Genomic DNA, 19,439 nt, shown 5'->3' with positions numbered 1-19,439 from the left:
GTCAGGCTCAGCTCTCCGCTGGGCCTGCCAGGGCTCCTGACACGCCAGCCAGCGTCGAGGAGGGGAGGAGAAGGGAGAGGGCGTTTTCTACCCAGATTCCAGTAGGAAAACCAGGAAAAGAGAAAGCAGTTGCGTACTTGAACCTGGGGTGGGGCTGGGAGAACAAGAGGTCGTTCATAGCCCCAGCCTCGCTCCGATCCTCTATACACACTTCGTGGCACTGCGAACCCACACAAGTCACGCCGCGCCGGCGGAGCGCCAGAATCTAAGAGCATGCAGATTTCTCGAGTCCAGTCCGGCCCTAAGGCTCACAAATTCTGTGTGGTTGCATCCAGGCATCTGCGTTCTAAACAAGGGTCCGGGCTGACTTGGGCCCAGGGAAGTTTGAAAACAATCGCTTCACGTCTGACAGCGCCTCGGTTCACAGCTCAAACGAACTCAGCGCCGCGGCTGAGGCTAAGCCACGCCTCAACCGTGCTTGGTCCTTTCCTTTGGTCCCGCCCCACTGCTCAGCGTGGATTGGTGATGGAGAGCAACTCTGGCGCTGATTGGGCATCGGAGGAGTCGCTCGCGGAGACGGTAATTTCGGGTGCTCCAGGGTGCTAAATTTATCTTCAGAAGAGCGACCGTGCCAGCCGCGAATCGGATCTCTGTGGAGGTGGCATAGGCGATATCCCTGAACCGAGAGCATCACCCTGTCCCCGAATCCTTCTTTCCTGTTTTATTTTTCATTTCCCCCTCCTCCCGCCTCACCCCAGTCCGCGACGACTGGCTCTTGACCCTGTTCAGGCCTCGGTGAAGGTGAGGACCAGAGCCGCCACGGCGGCTAAATGGTGCGCTCTGAAATGGCCGCTGCCGTGAGCTGTGTAAAATGGCGGCCACAGGCTCAGCTGGGGACCGCGGCGCTGCTCTGCAGCCTAGCCGCAGCGTAGACCGTTCTCTCCATCATTGATGGAGATGCAGTAGAAAGATAGTGTTAGGTGCTGAGACGTGTTCATGTGGTTGTTGACTGAGGCGGCCGTCCGGGGACGCGAGGGAAGAGTTGTGTAGGCGAAGGTGGGCTCCGACAGGAAGCGAACACAGATGTGGCGGTCTATGGGCTTCACGCACCAGTGACAAGGAGTTGAGGGATGGCTGCCCCGGGGCCACACATGAAGGTGACCACTGCTAAAAGCATTTAGGTGCTGGAAGGGAAGTTCATACCCATCTCCTGCTTAGGCTTTCAGACTGGACTGCACTCCAACCCAGCCCCCCTGCTCCTCAGGGTATTCAAAGATGGAACCGCCCGAGGGGGGAGGGTGTGAAGGGATTGTGCTACCTTCCAGTTTAACCGGAAGAGATAAAAAGTGAAGGAGATGTGCCCCCCCCCCTTTTACTGAGAGTGGAATAGAAACTTTGCTCTCGAGGGAGACCAGACTCTTTGTCCTTAGGAGATTCAGGGAAGCATCTTTAAAAAGGTGGAATTGGGGCCTGAACACAGGCTTCCTACTCCCTTGTATCCTCTGGCAGCAGAAGACGGGGATCTGTTTTAAATCTTCCAGCAGCCCCACGAAGTTCTTTGTGGCTAAATCCAAATAGGGACTATAGAAAGAGAAGCTACTGCTCTTTTGGTCCCAATAATGGAGAGGTAGAGCTTTCTGCTGCTGCCAGATTGAGATACTAGGCTTTCTGGCAGCTGCAACCCATTGTAATCCATTTCCCTCTGCACCTTCCAACTCCTAGTACCAGATATTTTAGTGCTTGGGAAATGGAGAGTATTCAGGGACACAAGAGTAATGGCTAAGTGGGTGGGCTCTGCTGTCAAACTTGGATTCTATTCTCAGTTCCTCACTTAAAAGGTATGTTAACGTAGCACTGTCACTTCTCATTTGTTCATCTCAAAAATGGGGTTATTGATAGTCCCCGACTCTCAGGTTTGTTTTGAGGATTAAATGAGCTAATCTATATGAGGGATTTAGCAGTTATTGGCACATTATAAACGGGCATCACTCAGTAAACAGTAACCTTGGAGGTTGGTTATTGAGGGGACAAAAACAGCAAAAAGCATATTTCATGTAACACTTCCATTTATAGAGTGCTTCCATTTTAGATTACTTTCAATAATAGTTTGAGACAATTAAGGAGTAGCTGTACTTTCAAAATTTAGGCTTAGTTTTCAGGAGTTTAAAATTTATTTCTATGAAGTCATTGGGTAGGGGAGCATCTCAAAACAATGAAATGACCAGGGTATTAAACAGGACAAAATATTAGCGTATTTACTAAGTATGTTAGGCATCTTCTGTTTCAGTTCAAGATCTGCATTGCAGTGAAGAATCATTTGCACTGCCTGGATCTAAAATAAAATTGTAATGGATGGTCAGTTTGGAGTTATGTAGTTAGTGCTGCTTTTGCAGTGTCTAATTTTAATTTTTCTCATTCTAGGCTATTGGTTACTTTCCTTCCACCCCATCCCTTAATTTTATTCTTTTGAAGAGTCTGCATTTCAAGATGCCAAGGTGGAGAGTGTGATTCCAGAAGGGAGTACTCCTCATTTCAGGTATCTTACTTACCGTCTAGCTATCAATAAGAAAACTATTTTAATTCAGGCTCTAAGGTGAGAATACAAAGCTTATTCTGTAGCCAAATCATAAAGTTTAAATATAAAAGTAACTGTATTTGGATAGACACTAAGTTCCTATTTCTTAACTTACAAAGCTAGTATTCTTTAGAGGTCTTAACATTTGTGTTACTTTTCCTTTTATTTATAATTTTTAAAATATTATGAGAGGAATAAACCTATTAAAATTAGAGTTTATATTTTCTTTAGATCTTGGTTAAGTTTTCATCTATAGTATCATGGGATGCAGAGTAATCAGTAAGATATACATTACTTTGAATGAGTCTTAATTTGGATAATATAAGTATTAATGTAATCTTAAGTTCAGAGAAATAGTAAGTAGCTTTTGGTCAATAGTTTATTTAGGATACAACAGAATTCTTTGTCTTGCAAAACTTGAACTTTTTTTTTAATCCTCATCCAAGGGTATGTTTATTGATTTAGACAAAGAGGACAGTATTGTGGAGGGGTAACATCAATCAGTTAAGTGAACCCACTACCTTTTGATGTATGGGAGGATGCTCCAACCAACTGAGCCACCCAGCCAGGGCTGTTTGTGTGTGTTTTAAAATAGCTCATTAGTTGCTAGCCCTGAAAGGAGGCTTCAGGTATATAATAGTATCAGCAAGGAATATATCTAATGGCAATAGGCATCAGAAGTTAAACAAGATTCCAAGATACCATGAGAAGGGGTTGGTAAATCATGCTCTATGCTGTTTTTGTAAATAGAGATTTATTGAAACACAGCTATCCCTATTTTATGTATTGTCTATGACTGCTGTTGTGCTACAACTACAGAATGAGGAGTTGCACTAGAGACCATATGGCTCATAAAGTCAAAAAAATATTTACCATATGACCATTTACAGAAAAAGTTTGCCAACCCCTGCCGTGGGACATATTCTTCAAGGCCCCTTTAAAAACGCATTTCTCAACACTTCATTATTTCTTAACCCAATGATTCCCAAATTGTGTTGTATGGAATATTAATATTCTCTAAGTTAATTAGTGTTCTGAGAAAAAAGGTCAATGCTAACAATAGATTTTTTCATAGTTTATCTTAACTATAAGTTTAAAACTACTAAACTCATTTCTATAGCTTTTATTTTTATGTGATAATCTACCTTTAAGAAAAGGTGTGCCATACCTGAGAGCACCAGGAAATCGCATGAGAGATCACCTGATAGACGAACGTGTGATGTTCCATCTGCGCATTGATGCATAGGCAGCATTTACAAATTAACTGATGTGTTGCTATATATCATCTCTTTGATGATTGCTCGTCTTCTATGTATCCTGTATTATAATTTCAACAAATCTGTGATACTCGATGTTTATTCTAAACTAACCATGTTTTGTACCACAAATACATTGCCTATGGATCTATTGCCGAAACAAGGAAGTCTTAAACAAGAAGTAGAATCATTTTACCAAATTGTGTCTGATTCAAATGATCAAAAAGTTGGAATATTACAAAATGAAGATGAACAGTTGCAGCCTTCAGTTTCTAAAAAACCAGAAGATGAGCTTTCCAGGGTCCAATTTATATCCAATTCCAACAAAATAACATTTAGTAAGAAACCAAAAAGAAGAAAATATGATGAAAGTTATTTGTCTTTTGGATTTACTTACTTTGGAAATAGAGATGCTCCTCATGCTCAGTGTGTGTTATGTAAAAAAATTTTGTCAAACAGCTCTTTGGCCCCTAGTAAACTTCGAAGACATTTGGAAACTAAACATGCTGCATATAAAGACAAAGACATAAGCTTTTTCAAGCAACATCTTGATTCACCTGAAAATAATAAACCCCCAACACCTAAAATTGTCAATACAGATAATGAAAGTGCTACAGAGGCATCATATAATGTAAGTTACCATATAGCTCTGAGTGGAGAGGCTCATACTGTTGGAGAATTGCTTATCAAACCTTGTGCAAAAGATGTCGTGATGCGGATGTTTGATGAACAATACAGTAAAAAAATAGATGCAGTGCAACTATCAAACAGTACCATTGCACGTCGAATTAAGGATCTAGCTGCTGACATTGAAGAAGAGCTTGTTTGTAGACTGAAAATTTGTGATGGGTTTTCGCTGCAACTAGATGAATCAGCTGATGTTTCAGGACTTGCTGTGCTACTTGTGTTTGTTCGTTATCGGTTTAATAAGTCTATTGAAGAAGACCTACTTTTATGTGAATCTTTGCAAAGTAATGCTACTGGTAAAGAAATTTTTAACTGCATCAACAGTTTTATGCAGAAACATGAAATTGAATGGGAAAAATGTGTTGATGTTTGTAGTGATGCATCTAGGGCAATGGACGGGAAAATTGCTGAGGCTGTCACCTTGATAAAGTATGTGGCTCCCGAAAGTACCAGTAGTCACTGCCTATTATATAGACATGCACTAGCCGTTAAAATAATGCCTACATCTCTGAAAAATGTGTTAGATCAGGCAGTGCAAATCATCAATTATATTAAAGCTCGACCACATCAATCCAGACTACTAAAAATTTTATGTGAAGAAATGGGTGCCCAGCACACAGCACTTCTTCTAAATACAGAGGTGAGGTGGCTTTCTCGAGGTAAAGTTCTGGTTAGACTTTTTGAGCTTCGTCGTGAACTATTGGTTTTCATGGATTCTGCTTTTCAACTCTCTGATTGTTTAACAAATTTATCTTGGCTGCTAAGACTTGCATATCTTGCAGATATTTTTACTAAATTAAATGAGGTTAATCTGTCAATGCAAGGAAAAAATGTGACAGTGTTTACAGTATTTGATAAAATGTCATCATTGTTAAGAAAATTGGCATTTTGGGCTTCATCTGTAGAAGAAGAAAACTTTGATTGTTTTCCTACACTTAGTGACTTTTTGACTGAAATTAATTCTACAGTTGATAAAGATATTTGTAGTGCCATTGTACAGCACCTAAGGGGTTTGCGCTCTACTCTGTTAAAATATTTTCCTGTTACAAATGACAATAATGCTTGGGTTAGAAATCCATTTACAGTAACTGTTAAACCAGTCTCATTAGTAGCACGGGACTATGAGAGCCTGATTGATTTAACATCTGATTCTCAAGTGAAACAAAATTTCAGTGAACTTTCCCTAAATGATTTTTGGAGTAGCCTAATTCAAGAGTACCCAAGCATTGCAAGGCGTGCAGTTCGTATACTTCTTCCTTTTGCTACAATGCACCTGTGTGAAACAGGATTTTCATATTATGCTGCAACAAAAACAAAATACAGGAAAAGGCTTGATGCTGCACCTCATATGCGGATCCGACTTAGCAACATTACACCTAATATTAAGCGGATATGTGATAAAAAGACACAGAAACACTGTTCTCATTGAAATTAAAGGTTTTGCATGTCTCGTGATGACCAAATATAAGATGAAAATAAAAAATGATTTTATCTCTGGCATTTTTGAATTTTAAATAAAAATATTTAAATTTTTTTCTATTTCTTAGATTTTAATAACTAAATCAAAAATGTAAATGTATTATTATTGGTATTTCTTTGTCACATAATTTCAAAGGGTTCCATGGTCATAACTTTATCTTGATTCACAAGGTAAAGTCCCAATTCCTTAGCATAATGTACCTCTCTTTAGGATCTAATCCTTACCAATATTTCAAGCCATGCCTACCCTGCAGCCTACCAATCAAATGGAATTTCATGCCATTTCTTAAACATCACACTGTTCTATGCCTTAAGGTCTCAAAAAACTATTACTTCTCTTTCTTGCTTCCTAACAAATTCTTGTTTGCTTTTCAACACTTTGATTTCTCATAAGTATTTTTATTCTCTATATCTTTGGCCTTATAGAGGCCTTTGGTCTCTATATCTATTTTGGCCTTATTTTTTGTGTCTTGTCTTAACTGTGACAGCTTGGTTGTCTCATGATTCCCAGTTGGACTGAGCTCTTAAAGGGTCTTATCCAGCTGTGTCTCCATTATTGGCAAAAAGCCTTACTGAAGTGTGATGGTTAATAAAGGAAAAAATGTTGAAGCTGAACAAAAAAAAATTGGAATAGGGCACAGTGGATTATATGTGTATATTCTACATGTTTACAGAATGCTACCCTTTGATTTTTGTCTGTTATTTTGTTACCTAGAATTCATTGTGACTGTTCGACAGAGGTCACTAAGAATGTCATAGCTCTGAAGAGAGGAAGTATAAAGAACTTTTTCAGATATCTTCTTTATTTCTCAGTTCCTGTGTACATTACTGAATATTCCATACACTGTAGTCTAAATTAATGAGACTTTACTTAAAGATAATTGGCCTCAAAACATCTTGTCAATTCATTAGAATACTCTGAAAAATTTCTGACTGACATTCCTGTCTGTAAGCTTCTCTTCCAATATCACATCACACAACACAGATCACCAGTTCAGTGGTAATCAAGAGCTACAGCAGATGGCCATTTATTTAATCTAACTTATTCAAACCTGTCTCTCTTTTTGGGGAGTAGGTGTACCTCTCCTCACTAAGGCAGAATGCGGTAGAATCACTAGAGTTAGGTACCTGCTCCTCTGCTCAACTATTTAACATTGGGCAATTGAGTCCTCGTGAATCTCAGTTATCTCATTTGTAAAATAAGTATGCCTCTGTGAAGGGTTATTATTCAGATTAAATGAGAATATTAAAAACTAACTGGGTGATCAGGAATAGATATGTGACATATGTTAATCAGCTTAACAATAACCCACAACCTTCAGATCATCTGATACGTGATATATGTTAGTTCCCTGACATATTCAACTATGACCCAGTTAAACTTAACTCCACACTCAAACTTCTAATCTTGAGTTTTTATTCTCTGTGGAAACGCAACAGCTCTCCAGGTGAAAGGACCTGAGGTAGCAAGATTAAGCATCTCTAGCCCATGCTTTTTCCCCTTTGTCACATTATTAAGCACATATTTATCTGTCAGTTACCTTACCAGATGCTTGTGTGTTACCTGTAATCTTTACAACAATCCTAAGGGATTAGGTAATTTTTTATTTGGCCAAGGTCATGCAACACATGGCAGAGCTTAGTCTAAAATGGATCTTTTCCAAAGACAAAACGTTTTGCAGTTACTGCCTTTCACATTTTTCTGATAGCATCAAATAGTGACTTGGAAGTTTACCTAAAATGCCCTACTAAAATCTAAGTGTTTATTTCCTGTGTGTGTGTTGGAGGGTATGTCTCTAAATTCATACAAAATTATCTATCTTGAAGTATGAGTCCTTATTTTAAAATAAAATATGTAAAAAAATAGGGATTAAGTTGCTCTCAAGTAAAATTAATTTTCCAAAAAGAATTCATTGTACTAGTTCATACCTGCAATACTTTTTATCAACTAAAACCAAAATTAAATCTACCATGGTTTCAGAATCATGTATAATGCCATAATGTCTACATCTGGCCGGTACTTCAAATCTGATGATTAGACCCCTTATGAGATTGCTGAACCAGAGCCATTGATTAGATTATCTGTCAGCCTCTTAAGATGTAAGACCTCTTGTGGTCTGTTTACAGTTTTTCCCCCTAACCTCTAAGGTTCCAGATTCCTACATTTAAACTCAAGTCCGTTAACTAGGACCCTGCGATCTACTACTGGATCTCTTGGATTTCAACCCTACCCAACTTGGTTCTTAATGCCAACTTCTCACCTGTTTTATAATAATATTCTAAATAATGTGCTCATGGCACCCTCATATGGCAACTGCCCTTCCTGCCTGTGCATGAAACAGTAAAATTCCCCTAATGTGTCCAACTCAAAAGGACTTTCCCACCTTTAATCCCTGTATTTCTAGTAATTAAAATTGTCTTGACTTCTTAATGAGGATTATTTCCTATGTCAATCTTGCACTACCACCATACACACTTAATTATACAAATTGTAATCTTGTAGCTAAAACTCCTTTTGGATCATTTACTGAACTTAGCAAATTTCCAGTACAAAAAGTGCTCAGTTAAGGGTAAAATATTAATGTGAAATACAGTTCATACATAACATGAAAATTAGCTTTAAAGTCCTTAGCCTCACTTAAATAGATAAGGCAGTAACTATTATTTGCCTTTCAAATACTCCAAAAGTATTTATTTAATAAGCCCTCCCTATTGCCTTAAAATTGCAATTTTCCTCCCCCCAGAATAATTCACTTACAATTCTTGAAAACCACCACTAACTATGTAAAGCTAGGTGCCTCTGAAACTTACTTTCATCTTTTAAAGTTATAACTGCACTGCTAATTACTACAATGGAAAGAATTCTGAAGCAGGTATCAAGAGACTTGTGTTCTGCAACTAATTAACTGCCTTAGATAACTTCATCCTCTCTAGACCTTAGTTTCTTCATTTATTAAATGAAAGGGGATGAATTAGAATGAGCCCTAAAGTTCTTGTCAAATAAGATAAAAATTTGAACCTAAATAAAGGCTAACATGTTGGTAAGATGTACTCAGTTATTTGAAATACATGGGTTTTATCTTAGAAGCCAAGCTTTTTCAATGAATCTTGCCATAATATGCACCAACCAAATTATAATGTATAAATTGCCTCATCAATGAAGTGCTTTTCGAGAAAGGAGGTGATGGGGTGGGAAGGAGAAAAACGGGAAATGTACTTTGAAATTTAGAAGACACTGGGAAAACTAAAATATGTTCAGTTATGATTATATTGAAATCCATAGATTAAAGATATACTATAGTATATCCTTAGTATACTATAGATTAAGGATTAACTAAAGTGTCAGGTAGGCTACAGTGGAAATGGCTGTCTATATCCCCAACAACTCTTCCTCTCCCAAACCACATCCTCATTTTCTTTCAATTATTCATTCTTCCCCTACATAATCCATATACTTAAGCAAAAGCTAATCCCACTCCAGCTTTGGGAGTTTTGTCTTTAAATGGTAGCTTTCAAACTCTTTTTTACTTCAATTCACAATAAGAACCTGTACATTATAATCCAGGTGTGTACCATATGTGTGTGAACACAAAAATTTCATAAAGCAATGCTAACCCTCCATATATGCAGTGCAATCTCAAGTCTACTTTTTAAAATGATTAGGATCCAAAGATTAATTTCAGGATCTATTCTTGGATTATGATCCACCACCATTTGAAAAACACTGTAAGTGTAATGCCATTGCCCTTACAAAAATTGTTCAGGAACTTGGATCTAAGCCTATTAAGGTATGGTATTACTCTAGCCACAGGAGTAGCATGTGACCTAATAAAAGCTAGTGAAAAGCAAGGGCAGTATTACAAGGGGCTTTGAGAAAAGATATTTCCCCACTCTTAAGGAAGAGATAAATGTACTATATACTTGAGAGACCTGGAAATATTGCAGCTCTCTAGCTACAGCATGGGCATAAAGCCAACATATAGAGGAGGACAGAACAAAAAAAAAAAAAAATGAGAAATGAGACCAGAGCCCTGGTTGAACCATGCTTGATCAATATTCCACCTTTAATTTTTTTGTTACCTAGGCCAATAACTGCCCTTTATGCTTAAGACACTTTATATTGGGTTTCCTATTACCATAGGCACAATCATCTTATCTACTATTGTATAGTCTAAAGGGAAAGCTACATAAAACTGTAATTAGTAAAATTAGCTATAGTGATGAGATGAGTGCCATCCCAAACTAAGTCTGATTTCTGGTTATTCAGCCCTATACCATAGTATTATCATTTAAAACTCTGCCACTGGCAACATTTTATAGACCAGAAGCTAAATCACATATTTTGACATTATTAGATATCATCAAATGCCATTTATTACTCAGTGGAACAACTGGGTAATATATGGATTTTACTTAATCTCTTAGGCTGCACTAGTTATAAATTGGATATATAATTTAAATTAGAAATTAACCTTGAGAACAAATCTGTTCATTTTTCCTTTAATTTATAAAAGACCCTGGTAAATATGGATTTTTAAAGGTTTATTAAGTCATATGTTTTGTGGGAGAAATAGTCAGAAATAATTTGAGTAGTCCCCTATTTTAAAAGTTGCTTTCTGTCAAAGTTGTAAACAAGTTCCCTAAAGGATTATTTTAACTCAGAAGAGTTATGTGTTGACAAGGCAAAATCTCACATCGCACCTAGCATGATTTTCTTGACAAATACCTTTGAGCAAAATAAACCTTTTCCCAAACAAGCTGAGACTTAGGTTTAAGGTGATCATCTAAATGCCTACATTTGACTCTTCCTAAAATTTGGTAGACATGCTGAAAGAAATACCAAATTCAGACTAAATCTATAACAATACTAAGAAATGGAGTAAAGGTATCATAACTCAAAGAATTTACATTCTAGTGGGAAAGACAGACCATTAACTGCTATGTAGAAAATAAAACAGGTTAATGTGAGAGTAATGAATAGTGTCAACCAAGTTAATTTGAGAAGGTCTTTTCAAGAAAGTGACATGAGAGCTGAAGCCTGAGTACTAAGGAGTCAGTCAAATGAAGAGTGGGGAAAGTATTCCAGATGGAGAGAAGGCAAGGGCAAACAAGTTTAGGGTATTTAAGGAATAGAAAGATTAATATGGCTGGGATAGAGTACCATAAGCACAGTAGCTGTCAAAGAGGAAGTAACCAGATTACATAGGGCATTAGAAGCTAATGTAAGGAGTTTGGATTTTGAGTAAAATGGGAAGCCATTGTGTTCCCAAGCTGTAGGAGTTTTGAGCTATGGTACCAACTCCAAGGGGTATTTGTAAATGTGTGAGGGCATTGAGGGAAAAACTATTATAAGGGTATTTTAGATCCATTAGTACAGATAGAATATGCACCCACATAGGACCCTTTGTTTTGAAGAGCTTAAAATTTGGATGATACTGGGACCTTCGTTACTTCTGAGGAGACCCAGAACTTTAGAGACTTCACTTTAAAAAATGTACATATTAATTGAAAGATTCTTCATCTACATTCTTAAGATCAGGGAACATATATTGGACCTGTTTTCATCCCATTGTAGCACCATGTTAAACTGGTGGCACTGTTTTGTGGTGCAAATTTGACAACAACCTGAATTTGGGAGCATATAAAATTTAATGTCAATTATCTTTTGTCATAAGAAAATGTAGAGCATTAATCAAAGACCTATGATCTATAAAAATGCCAAGATTTGGCTTTCAGTCTGTTTGTATTGAGTGAAGGGATGAATGTTGAGTTTCCAAGCCTCGTCTAGTAACTCTTCAAGTTGGCTGCTACCACCATGTTCTTTTTGCTGCCATAACTCTTCCCCACATTTCACCCACATTTCAGTCTGTTTGTATTGAGTGAAGGGATGAATGTTGAGTTTCCAAGCCTCGTCTAGTAACTCTTCAAGTTGGCTGCTACCACCATGTTCTTTTTGCTGCCATAACTCTTCCCCACATTTCACCTGTCCCTTGAGAAAGAGAATTCCTTTATTCTTAATGGGTAGAGGAGTAAAAGAGACTTATCCTTTGGAAATGTCACTGTTGGAATTACATTTTTAATTTGATTGTTCAACTTCTTCCACCAGATGATTTCAAGACTCTGTATAAGAAGTAGCTCTAGCTCCCTGCCCAAAATATGTAAGGGAAGTTGAGGTCTGAATGCTACAACACTGGGTTGGCTCAGAATGGCAGAATAAGATTTTATTACAAGGGTTTTCACCATGCTAATAAAACAGTATCTTAAAAACTGTGGATGTTCATTTCCAGAGCACTTCATAGGTGTTAGGCAATTCAGCAGTAGGTCATATAACCATGTTACAGCTATGGAAAAATTAATTGCCTGACACTTATGAGGTACTTGTGGTTTAGAAAAGGACCTTTAAAATGCAAAATGCTAGTTTGCTATCCTACATGTATAAATGAAAAGGTTAGACATCATCTCTCATAAGAAGTATAATATCCTGGTGTATTGTCAAAGCCTCAAATGCTTTTAGGGTTCTTAAAAGGCTCCCAGGTTCACTCAGTAACATTCATTCATCATTTTTTCCACCAAGCACCTATTTCAAGAAACACTATAGAATACACCTATATTAACAACAATTCACTTTTCAATTACCTGTCACAGCCTTTATTAAATACACATACAGTATTCCCCCCTTTCCCAAGGTGAATATGTTTTAAGTCCTCTAGTGAATGCCTAAAACTGCTAATAGCACTGAATTCTATATACACTTTTCCTATACATACGTATCTATGGTAAAGTTTAATTTATGAATTTGGCATACTAAGAGGTTAAGTATAGTAAAGTAGGACAATTATAACAATATATTGTAGAAAATGTTACGTGAATGTGCTCACTCAAAATATTGTACTATAGTCACCCCTGTGATGATGTGCAATGATATAATGCTTATGTGATGAGATGAAGTAAGGTGAATGACACAGGCATTGAGACATAGCATTAGGCTATTATTGACCTTCTGATGATACATAAGAAGGAGGATCATCATCTTCAGTTGATCCTGCATCATGGAGCCATGGTAATGTTGATGGTTGGATGTCAGGAGCAAACAGTGTTGATGGTTGGGGAAATTTAATGTTTTTGGACCACAGTTAACTATAGGTAACTGAAACTAAAGAAAGTAAAACCTCAAATAAGAGGGAACTACTCTATAATATATCAAATCACCATAAATCTACCACACAGCTCTCACCAGAAACTAAGCCAGCATACCTTTTCAAGAAAAAAATTTGGAAACAAATTTTTCTGGCAGTCAAAATGTGTGTTTGTTCTAGAAAACAAGCTATCCTCAAGGCTTCAGTGTTCAGTGCAGATATAATACAGAGATCTAGTCTGTTGTGGGCTGAAGTTCTAAATCTTAACTAATTTCACAATAAATTGACTACCAATTAGGTTCTCACAGTGTTCCTGCAAGCATCAAAGAAGTCCAGCACTCCTTAAATTGTGCAACAGCAACAAACTGTACATAGTCTGTTTTCGCTTAATTTTGTACTCAACATAAAATGTAGACTTTTATTAACTAAACTTTATGCCAAAATATGAAATGAATAGAAGTCGTGAAACAAAGGCCAAAAGTCAAGACACAAACCCTGTTATGAAGATAATGAAGAATTGTTTGGAGTGTGTATAGAGCATTTATCTAGTATTTAGCCAGTCAAATACTGAAACACATAACCATTCCTCTGCCTTGTATTATATCATTATTAGGAGAAATTCAATGGCAAAGCAAATGTTGCATTTACAAGTCATAAAATATTAAAAACACATTAATCCAGAGTAAACATAGGAAAGATAAAGTTAAATGTTTAAATTCTTACATCCAATTTTATAGTAAAAGAGGGAAAATAAGCTCCATGAAAGCAGAGACCTTGACTTATCCACCTTTGTATTTTCAGGAATACCTAGAATAATGCCTAACACCTAATAGTTGTTCCTTCAGTAACTGTTGAGGACTTCCAGTCAAGATGGCAGGTATAGGTAAACATGGTACTGCTTTCGTGCTACAACCACATCAAAATTACAACTAAACTACAGAACATCCATCATTCAGAATGGCCTGAAATCTGGCTGAATAGAAGTCCTACAAGTAGGGAATTAAAAAAAGAAGCCACAACAAAACTGATTGGAAGGGCAGATACAAGAAATGGGCTGGTCCCACACCCACATGTGGCAAGTAAAAGTTGGGAGGGATATCTTGGCTGTAGAGGACCTCCCTGAGGGGCAAGGAATCCCAGCCCCACACAAGATCCCCCAGGCAAGGGTTCCAGTGCCAGGAAGAGAAGTTTCCCTAACTTATGCCTGTAAAAACCAATGGGAATTGAGTTTGAGGGAGGCAGAGGACTTCTAGAGACCCAGGCAGTTCCTCTTAAAGGTCCCATGTATGGACTTACTGTGACTCACTTGCTCTGTGCTCCGGTACTGGGGCAGTAATTCAAAAGGCATTGGGGACATTTGGGGAGAGTATTCTCCCAGACAGAAATGCTGGCAGAGACCATTGTTCCTTTGACAAGTCCTCCCTTGACAGAACTGGCAGGCACCACATCTGGGACTCCATCAACCTGGCCCCACTGTTTGCCCCAACCTGATGATTCCCAGAGGCCCTTCCCCACCCAACTTTCAGGGCTTCCCCAGTAGTTTGCAGTGACTTTTTCATACAAATGGCCTGTTTTGGCACATGCTTCAATTTTCCTAAAATCTCTCAAACCAGTAACATTTGTCCTCAGTGTACCCCCATACCCCTCACCAAGTGTCCCCAGGCTTAGCACTAGCAGCAGCCAGCTTTGGTTTGCAACTTGTCCTCACCTGGGCACCTCCAAGCCAAGCACTAGTAGGAGCCATCTGCAAATCACTTTGTATCTCATTCCATGTGGCCCTGTGGTAGAAAATAGGCAGCAGCTGACTGGCCATCACCTCCCAGAGGCCCCAGAGCCAGCACACCCAATGGACAACTTCAGACCACATTGAAGCACCACCACCACCTAACCACCTCTAATGGTGACACTCAAGGGGAAGACTCAGCAGCTGTGCACCAGAGCCCCACTGCTCTGTGGGGTGGGCCCCTGCACAGCTGAACCTCCATGGTGGTCAGTGGTCATAGCCAGTCCTTGTAGCTGATTATCCTGGGGGTAAATCCCTTCCATTGATGTGCTAACAGCAATCAAGGCTCTACTACAACAGGAGGGTATACACAATCCAAACAGGGGGTGCACCTCAAGTGCTCAGCCAAGGTGTTTGAGGAGGCAGTGCCACTGGATCCTATAGAACACCTACTATATTAGGTCACTCTACCAATCCTGAGGACATAGCAGCTCTACCTAATACTTAGAAACAAACACATGGAGGCTACCAAAATGAGAAGACAAAGAAGCATGAGCCAAATGAAAAAAGAACAAAATGCCAGAAAAAAAAAAAAACAAAATAGAGACAAGCAATTTACTAGATGCAGTGTTCAAAAAGCTTGATATAAGGATGCTCAATGAACTTAGAACCTTAACAGCATAAAAAAAAAGGACCAGTCAGAAATGAAGGATACACTAAATGAAATGAATAATTTATAGGGAATCAACAGTAGAGTACATGAACCAAAGAATCAAATCAGCAACTTGGAATATAAGGAAGCAAAAAACACCAAATCAGAACAGCAAAAATTAAAAAAAGAGGATAGGATAAGGTGCTTCTTGGACATCTTCAAGCGTACCAACATTTACTTCAGGGGGATGCCAGGAGAAGAGAGAACAAGAAATTGAAAACTTACTTGAAAAAATAATGACAGAAAACTTCCCTAACTTAGTGAAGGAAACAGACATACAAGTCCAAGAAATACAGAGAGCCCCAACAAGAAGAACCCAAACATGTCCACACCAAGACACATCATAATTAAAATGGCAGAGATTAAAAAGAAAGAGAATCTTAAAAGCAGCAAGAGAAAAGCAGGTACCTACGAGAGCTCCCAAAATAATGTCAGCTGATTTCTCAACAGAAACTGTGCAGGCCAGAAGGAAGTGGCAAGAAATATTCAAAGTGATGAAAAGAAGTAATTACAACCAAGATTACTCTACCCAGCAAAGCTATCATTTAGAATCAAAGGACATATAAGGAGCTTCCCATACAAGAAAAAGCTAAAGGAGCTCTTCACCACCAAACCAGTATTACATGAAATGTTGAAGGGTCTTTTTAAAACAGAAGAAGAGCCCTGGCTGGTGTGGCTCAGTGGATTGAGACTAGCCTCCATATTGAAGGAGTCACCAGTTCAATTTCCAGTCAGGGCAAATGCCTAGGTAGCATGCAAGGCCCCGGGCTGGGAGTGTGTGAGAGGCAACCAATGGATGTTTCTCACACATTGTTGTTTTTCTCCTTCTCTTTCTCCTTCCTTCCTCCCCTCTCTAAAAAATAAACGAAATCTTAAAAGGAAAACATTAAAAATATGAACATAAAAATGACAATAAATACATATCTATCAACAATTGGAACTAAAAAACAAAATGAACAAGCAGAACAGACACAGACTCTTAGAGAACATTTTGAAAGTTGCAAGATGGGAGGGGTGTTGAGGGGTGAGTGAAAAAGGTGAAAAGGATTAAGAAATACAAATTGGTTGTTACAAAATAGCCATGGGGACGTAAACTACAACATAGGGAATATAGTCAATAATATTCTAATAACTGTATGGTGTCAGATGGGTGCAAAATTTATCAGGATTATCACTTACAAGTCATATAATGTTTAATCAATAGTGTGTACAGCTGAAACTATATAAAAATGTGTGTCAACTGTAATTGAAAATTTTTTAAATGATTGAAAATTTTTTAAAAATTAAAGGGGAATAAGGGCCACAGTGAGGGTAGGAAACAAGTACATTAAGCCAAAAGGCTATTGTTATCTTCAGTTTCAATGAAGAACCAAAGAAAATAGATCATGAGTCTTTATAGACTTGTAGTGCAGACTTTTTGGAGGAAGAGAATCAGCAGGAATCAAGAGCAGTGAGGCTTCCAGGTTGTAGAAGGTGATGAGCTCTTTGGCCACATAGGAGAGGAAATATACAGGGATGGGCAAATGTAGGTTCATATGGAAAATATAATAATTAATAATAATACAACAATAAATTCTGTTTCATGTACTCACAACTGTAAATGTACTTTTTCCAACCCCTCTGTGCATATATAAGCACATATTCCTCCATGGTTGCTCGTTACCCCAACAGAGTCCTCAGATCATTTATGTAAATGGAACAGGAAGGAATAAATTAAAAAGTTTGTTCCTTTTCGTTACAAAAAAACTAATCTTTAATTGGGAAAATGGCTCTGTAGAAATTGCTCAATAAACCTATCCTTTTCTTCCTCTTTACTCTTACCTAATCTCTGTGAAAACTGAATAAAGTCAGAAGGGTTTCTGGACTTCTGTGATACCTATATTAGGCTGAGAGACTCAATGGCAGAGAGACTCCTGGGCCAAGAGGAAGGAAAAGGCAACCCAGAGGAAGACAAGCCATGCTTTTCAGGGTGTCTGTGGCAATGGGTGCATGTAGTACAGGGGAAGCATGTAACAGTGAGCCAGGGCAGATGGGTGAGAAAGAGGTCTGGCATAGGAGGGTGAGATACTCCCAGAAGTTTGGGAGTGGTAGAGAGTAAGAGGGAACATGAGATTCAAATAAAAGTTAACATGAATTTTTAAAATATATTTTATTGATTATGCTATTATAGTTCCATTTCCCCCCTTCACTTGCCTCCACCCTGCACACCCTCTCTCACCCACATCCCCCCCCTTTAGTTCATGTCCATGTGTCATACTTATACATTCTTTAGCTTCTACATTTCCCATACTATTCTTGCCCTCCCCCTGTCTTATTTTCTACCTACCTTCTATGCTACCTATTCTCTGTACCTTTCCCCCTCTCTCCTCCTCCCACTCCCCTGTTGCTAACCTCCGATGTGATCTCCATTTCTGTGGTTCTGTTCCTGTTCTAGTTGTTTCCTTAGTTTGTTTTCATTTTTGTTTTAGGTGTGGTTGTTAGTAATTGTGAGTTTGCTGTCATTTTACTATACATGTTTTTTATCTTTTTCTTAGATAAGTCCCTTTAACATTTCATATAATAAGGGCTTGGTGAGAACTATGTGAGATGTGAGTAAAGATTAGAATTCTTATTTGGAATGTCTTCCGTAGCCTCATAACTCTGAGCTGATTCTCTGGAGACTCTGATTCATTGGTGTTACAGGTATCACTTTTTCTAAGGAAGTTATTCAAGGGAAACAGTAACAATAGCAATAACAGGAGCAAAATAACAGTGCTATTATGGGAGTCAGCATCTACCACAACAAAGAAAGGTTTGGTGCAAGAAGTCCAAGAGCCAGGACATCAGCCTAAGGCTGTTGGTGAAGCTATACAGGTTTCTGAGAGAACAAACCAACACCACTTTCAACCAGGTGGTGCTGAAGAGGTTGTTCCTAAGTCACCCCAACTGGCCATCTCTGTCCCTTTCCCAGATGATCTGGAAGATGAAGCATCCTGACCAGGAGGGCAAAACTGCTGCAATTGTAGAGACTATAACCTGTAGCATACATGTCCAGGAGGTGCCCAAACTGAAAGTGTATACACTTTATGTGAGCAGCCATTCCTGGAGCCGCATCCTCAAGGTTGGGGACCAGATCCTCACCTTTGACCAGCTGTCTCTGGATTCCCTCAAAGGCTATAGCACCATCTTGCTTTCTGGTCCTCACAAGGGTGGAGAGGTTTACAGGCCATTTTGGCAAGGCCCCAGAACCCCTCACAGCCACACCAAACTCTACATCCAATCCAAGATGCTACTTGGTTATTAAAAAGTTTTTGGATGCTGAAAAAAAAAAGTGTTGAATTAAGATGGTAATTATGAGGAAAGAATAGGTTTGAATCTCAGCTTTGACATTTTCTAGTTGTGGGACATTGGACAAGTCACTTAAGTTCTCTGAACCTCAGTTTCTTCATCTGTAAAATGTATAATTTGTTCTTTTTCCAGTGTTTTTTTTTTTCAATACTTCCAAGCAATTCTCCACTTCTCAGTAGACACTGACCAGGTAGGCCACAATTTAATTCCATTCTAACACTGTCTACCTGGAGATAGTGTCAGATCCCACAGGTTAAGGGCTCAGTCCTATAAGACTGTGAAGAAAGTTAAGTTGCATCTATGACACCCCCCTACCCTCTTTAGATGAAATAGCAGGTCCAGGTCACCTATGCTTCTCTGATTACATGGCTATAAATCTGACCTCTATAAGGCCACTTACAACATGATAGCTGACTTCCTCAAAGAGAACAAGTGAAAGAGTGTCAGTAAGAGAAGTCACAAACTTTTATAATCTAATTTTGGAAGGGCTATACCAGCAATGTTCTTGTGTTAAATTCATTAAAAGAAAATCTGTAGTGAACCA

General features: G+C 38.5%; 1 protein-coding gene and 1 pseudogene across 5 annotated transcripts; both read left to right on the top strand.

Annotated features, from left to right (window-relative positions):
• Positions 1-607: 607 nt before the first annotated feature.
• ZBED5 (zinc finger BED-type containing 5) lies at positions 608-6,054 on the top strand. 5 transcript variants are annotated; one of them, XR_006784188.1, is made up of 3 exons: positions 608-801; positions 2,422-2,536; positions 3,996-4,129. XR_006784188.1 is itself a non-coding variant. In XM_045825652.1 (3 exons), exon 3 carries the CDS (start codon positions 3,869-3,871, stop codon positions 5,945-5,947), a length of 2,079 nt encoding a protein of 692 aa, XP_045681608.1. In that variant the 5' UTR covers positions 608-801; positions 2,422-2,536; positions 3,733-3,868; the 3' UTR covers positions 5,948-6,054. The 5 variants fall into 5 exon arrangements, 4 of the variants coding, with proteins under 4 accessions (XP_045681608.1, XP_045681606.1, XP_045681607.1 ...); XM_045825652.1 differs by having other exon boundaries at positions 3,733-6,054; XM_045825650.1 differs by having other exon boundaries at positions 3,728-6,054.
• A 12,273-nt stretch (positions 6,055-18,327) lies between these two features.
• LOC123809902 lies at positions 18,328-18,851 on the top strand (annotated as a pseudogene).
• The last annotated feature ends 588 nt before the right edge of the window (positions 18,852-19,439 follow it).

The sequence above is a fragment of the Phyllostomus hastatus genome, unplaced genomic scaffold (assembly GCF_019186645.2).
Source record: "Phyllostomus hastatus isolate PE091 unplaced genomic scaffold, TTU_PhHast_1.1 phas_scaffold_585, whole genome shotgun sequence".
NCBI lineage: Eukaryota > Metazoa > Chordata > Mammalia > Chiroptera > Phyllostomidae > Phyllostomus > Phyllostomus hastatus.
Note: the sequence above shows the minus strand (reverse complement) of the source record. Positions and strands in the feature narration are given on the sequence as shown.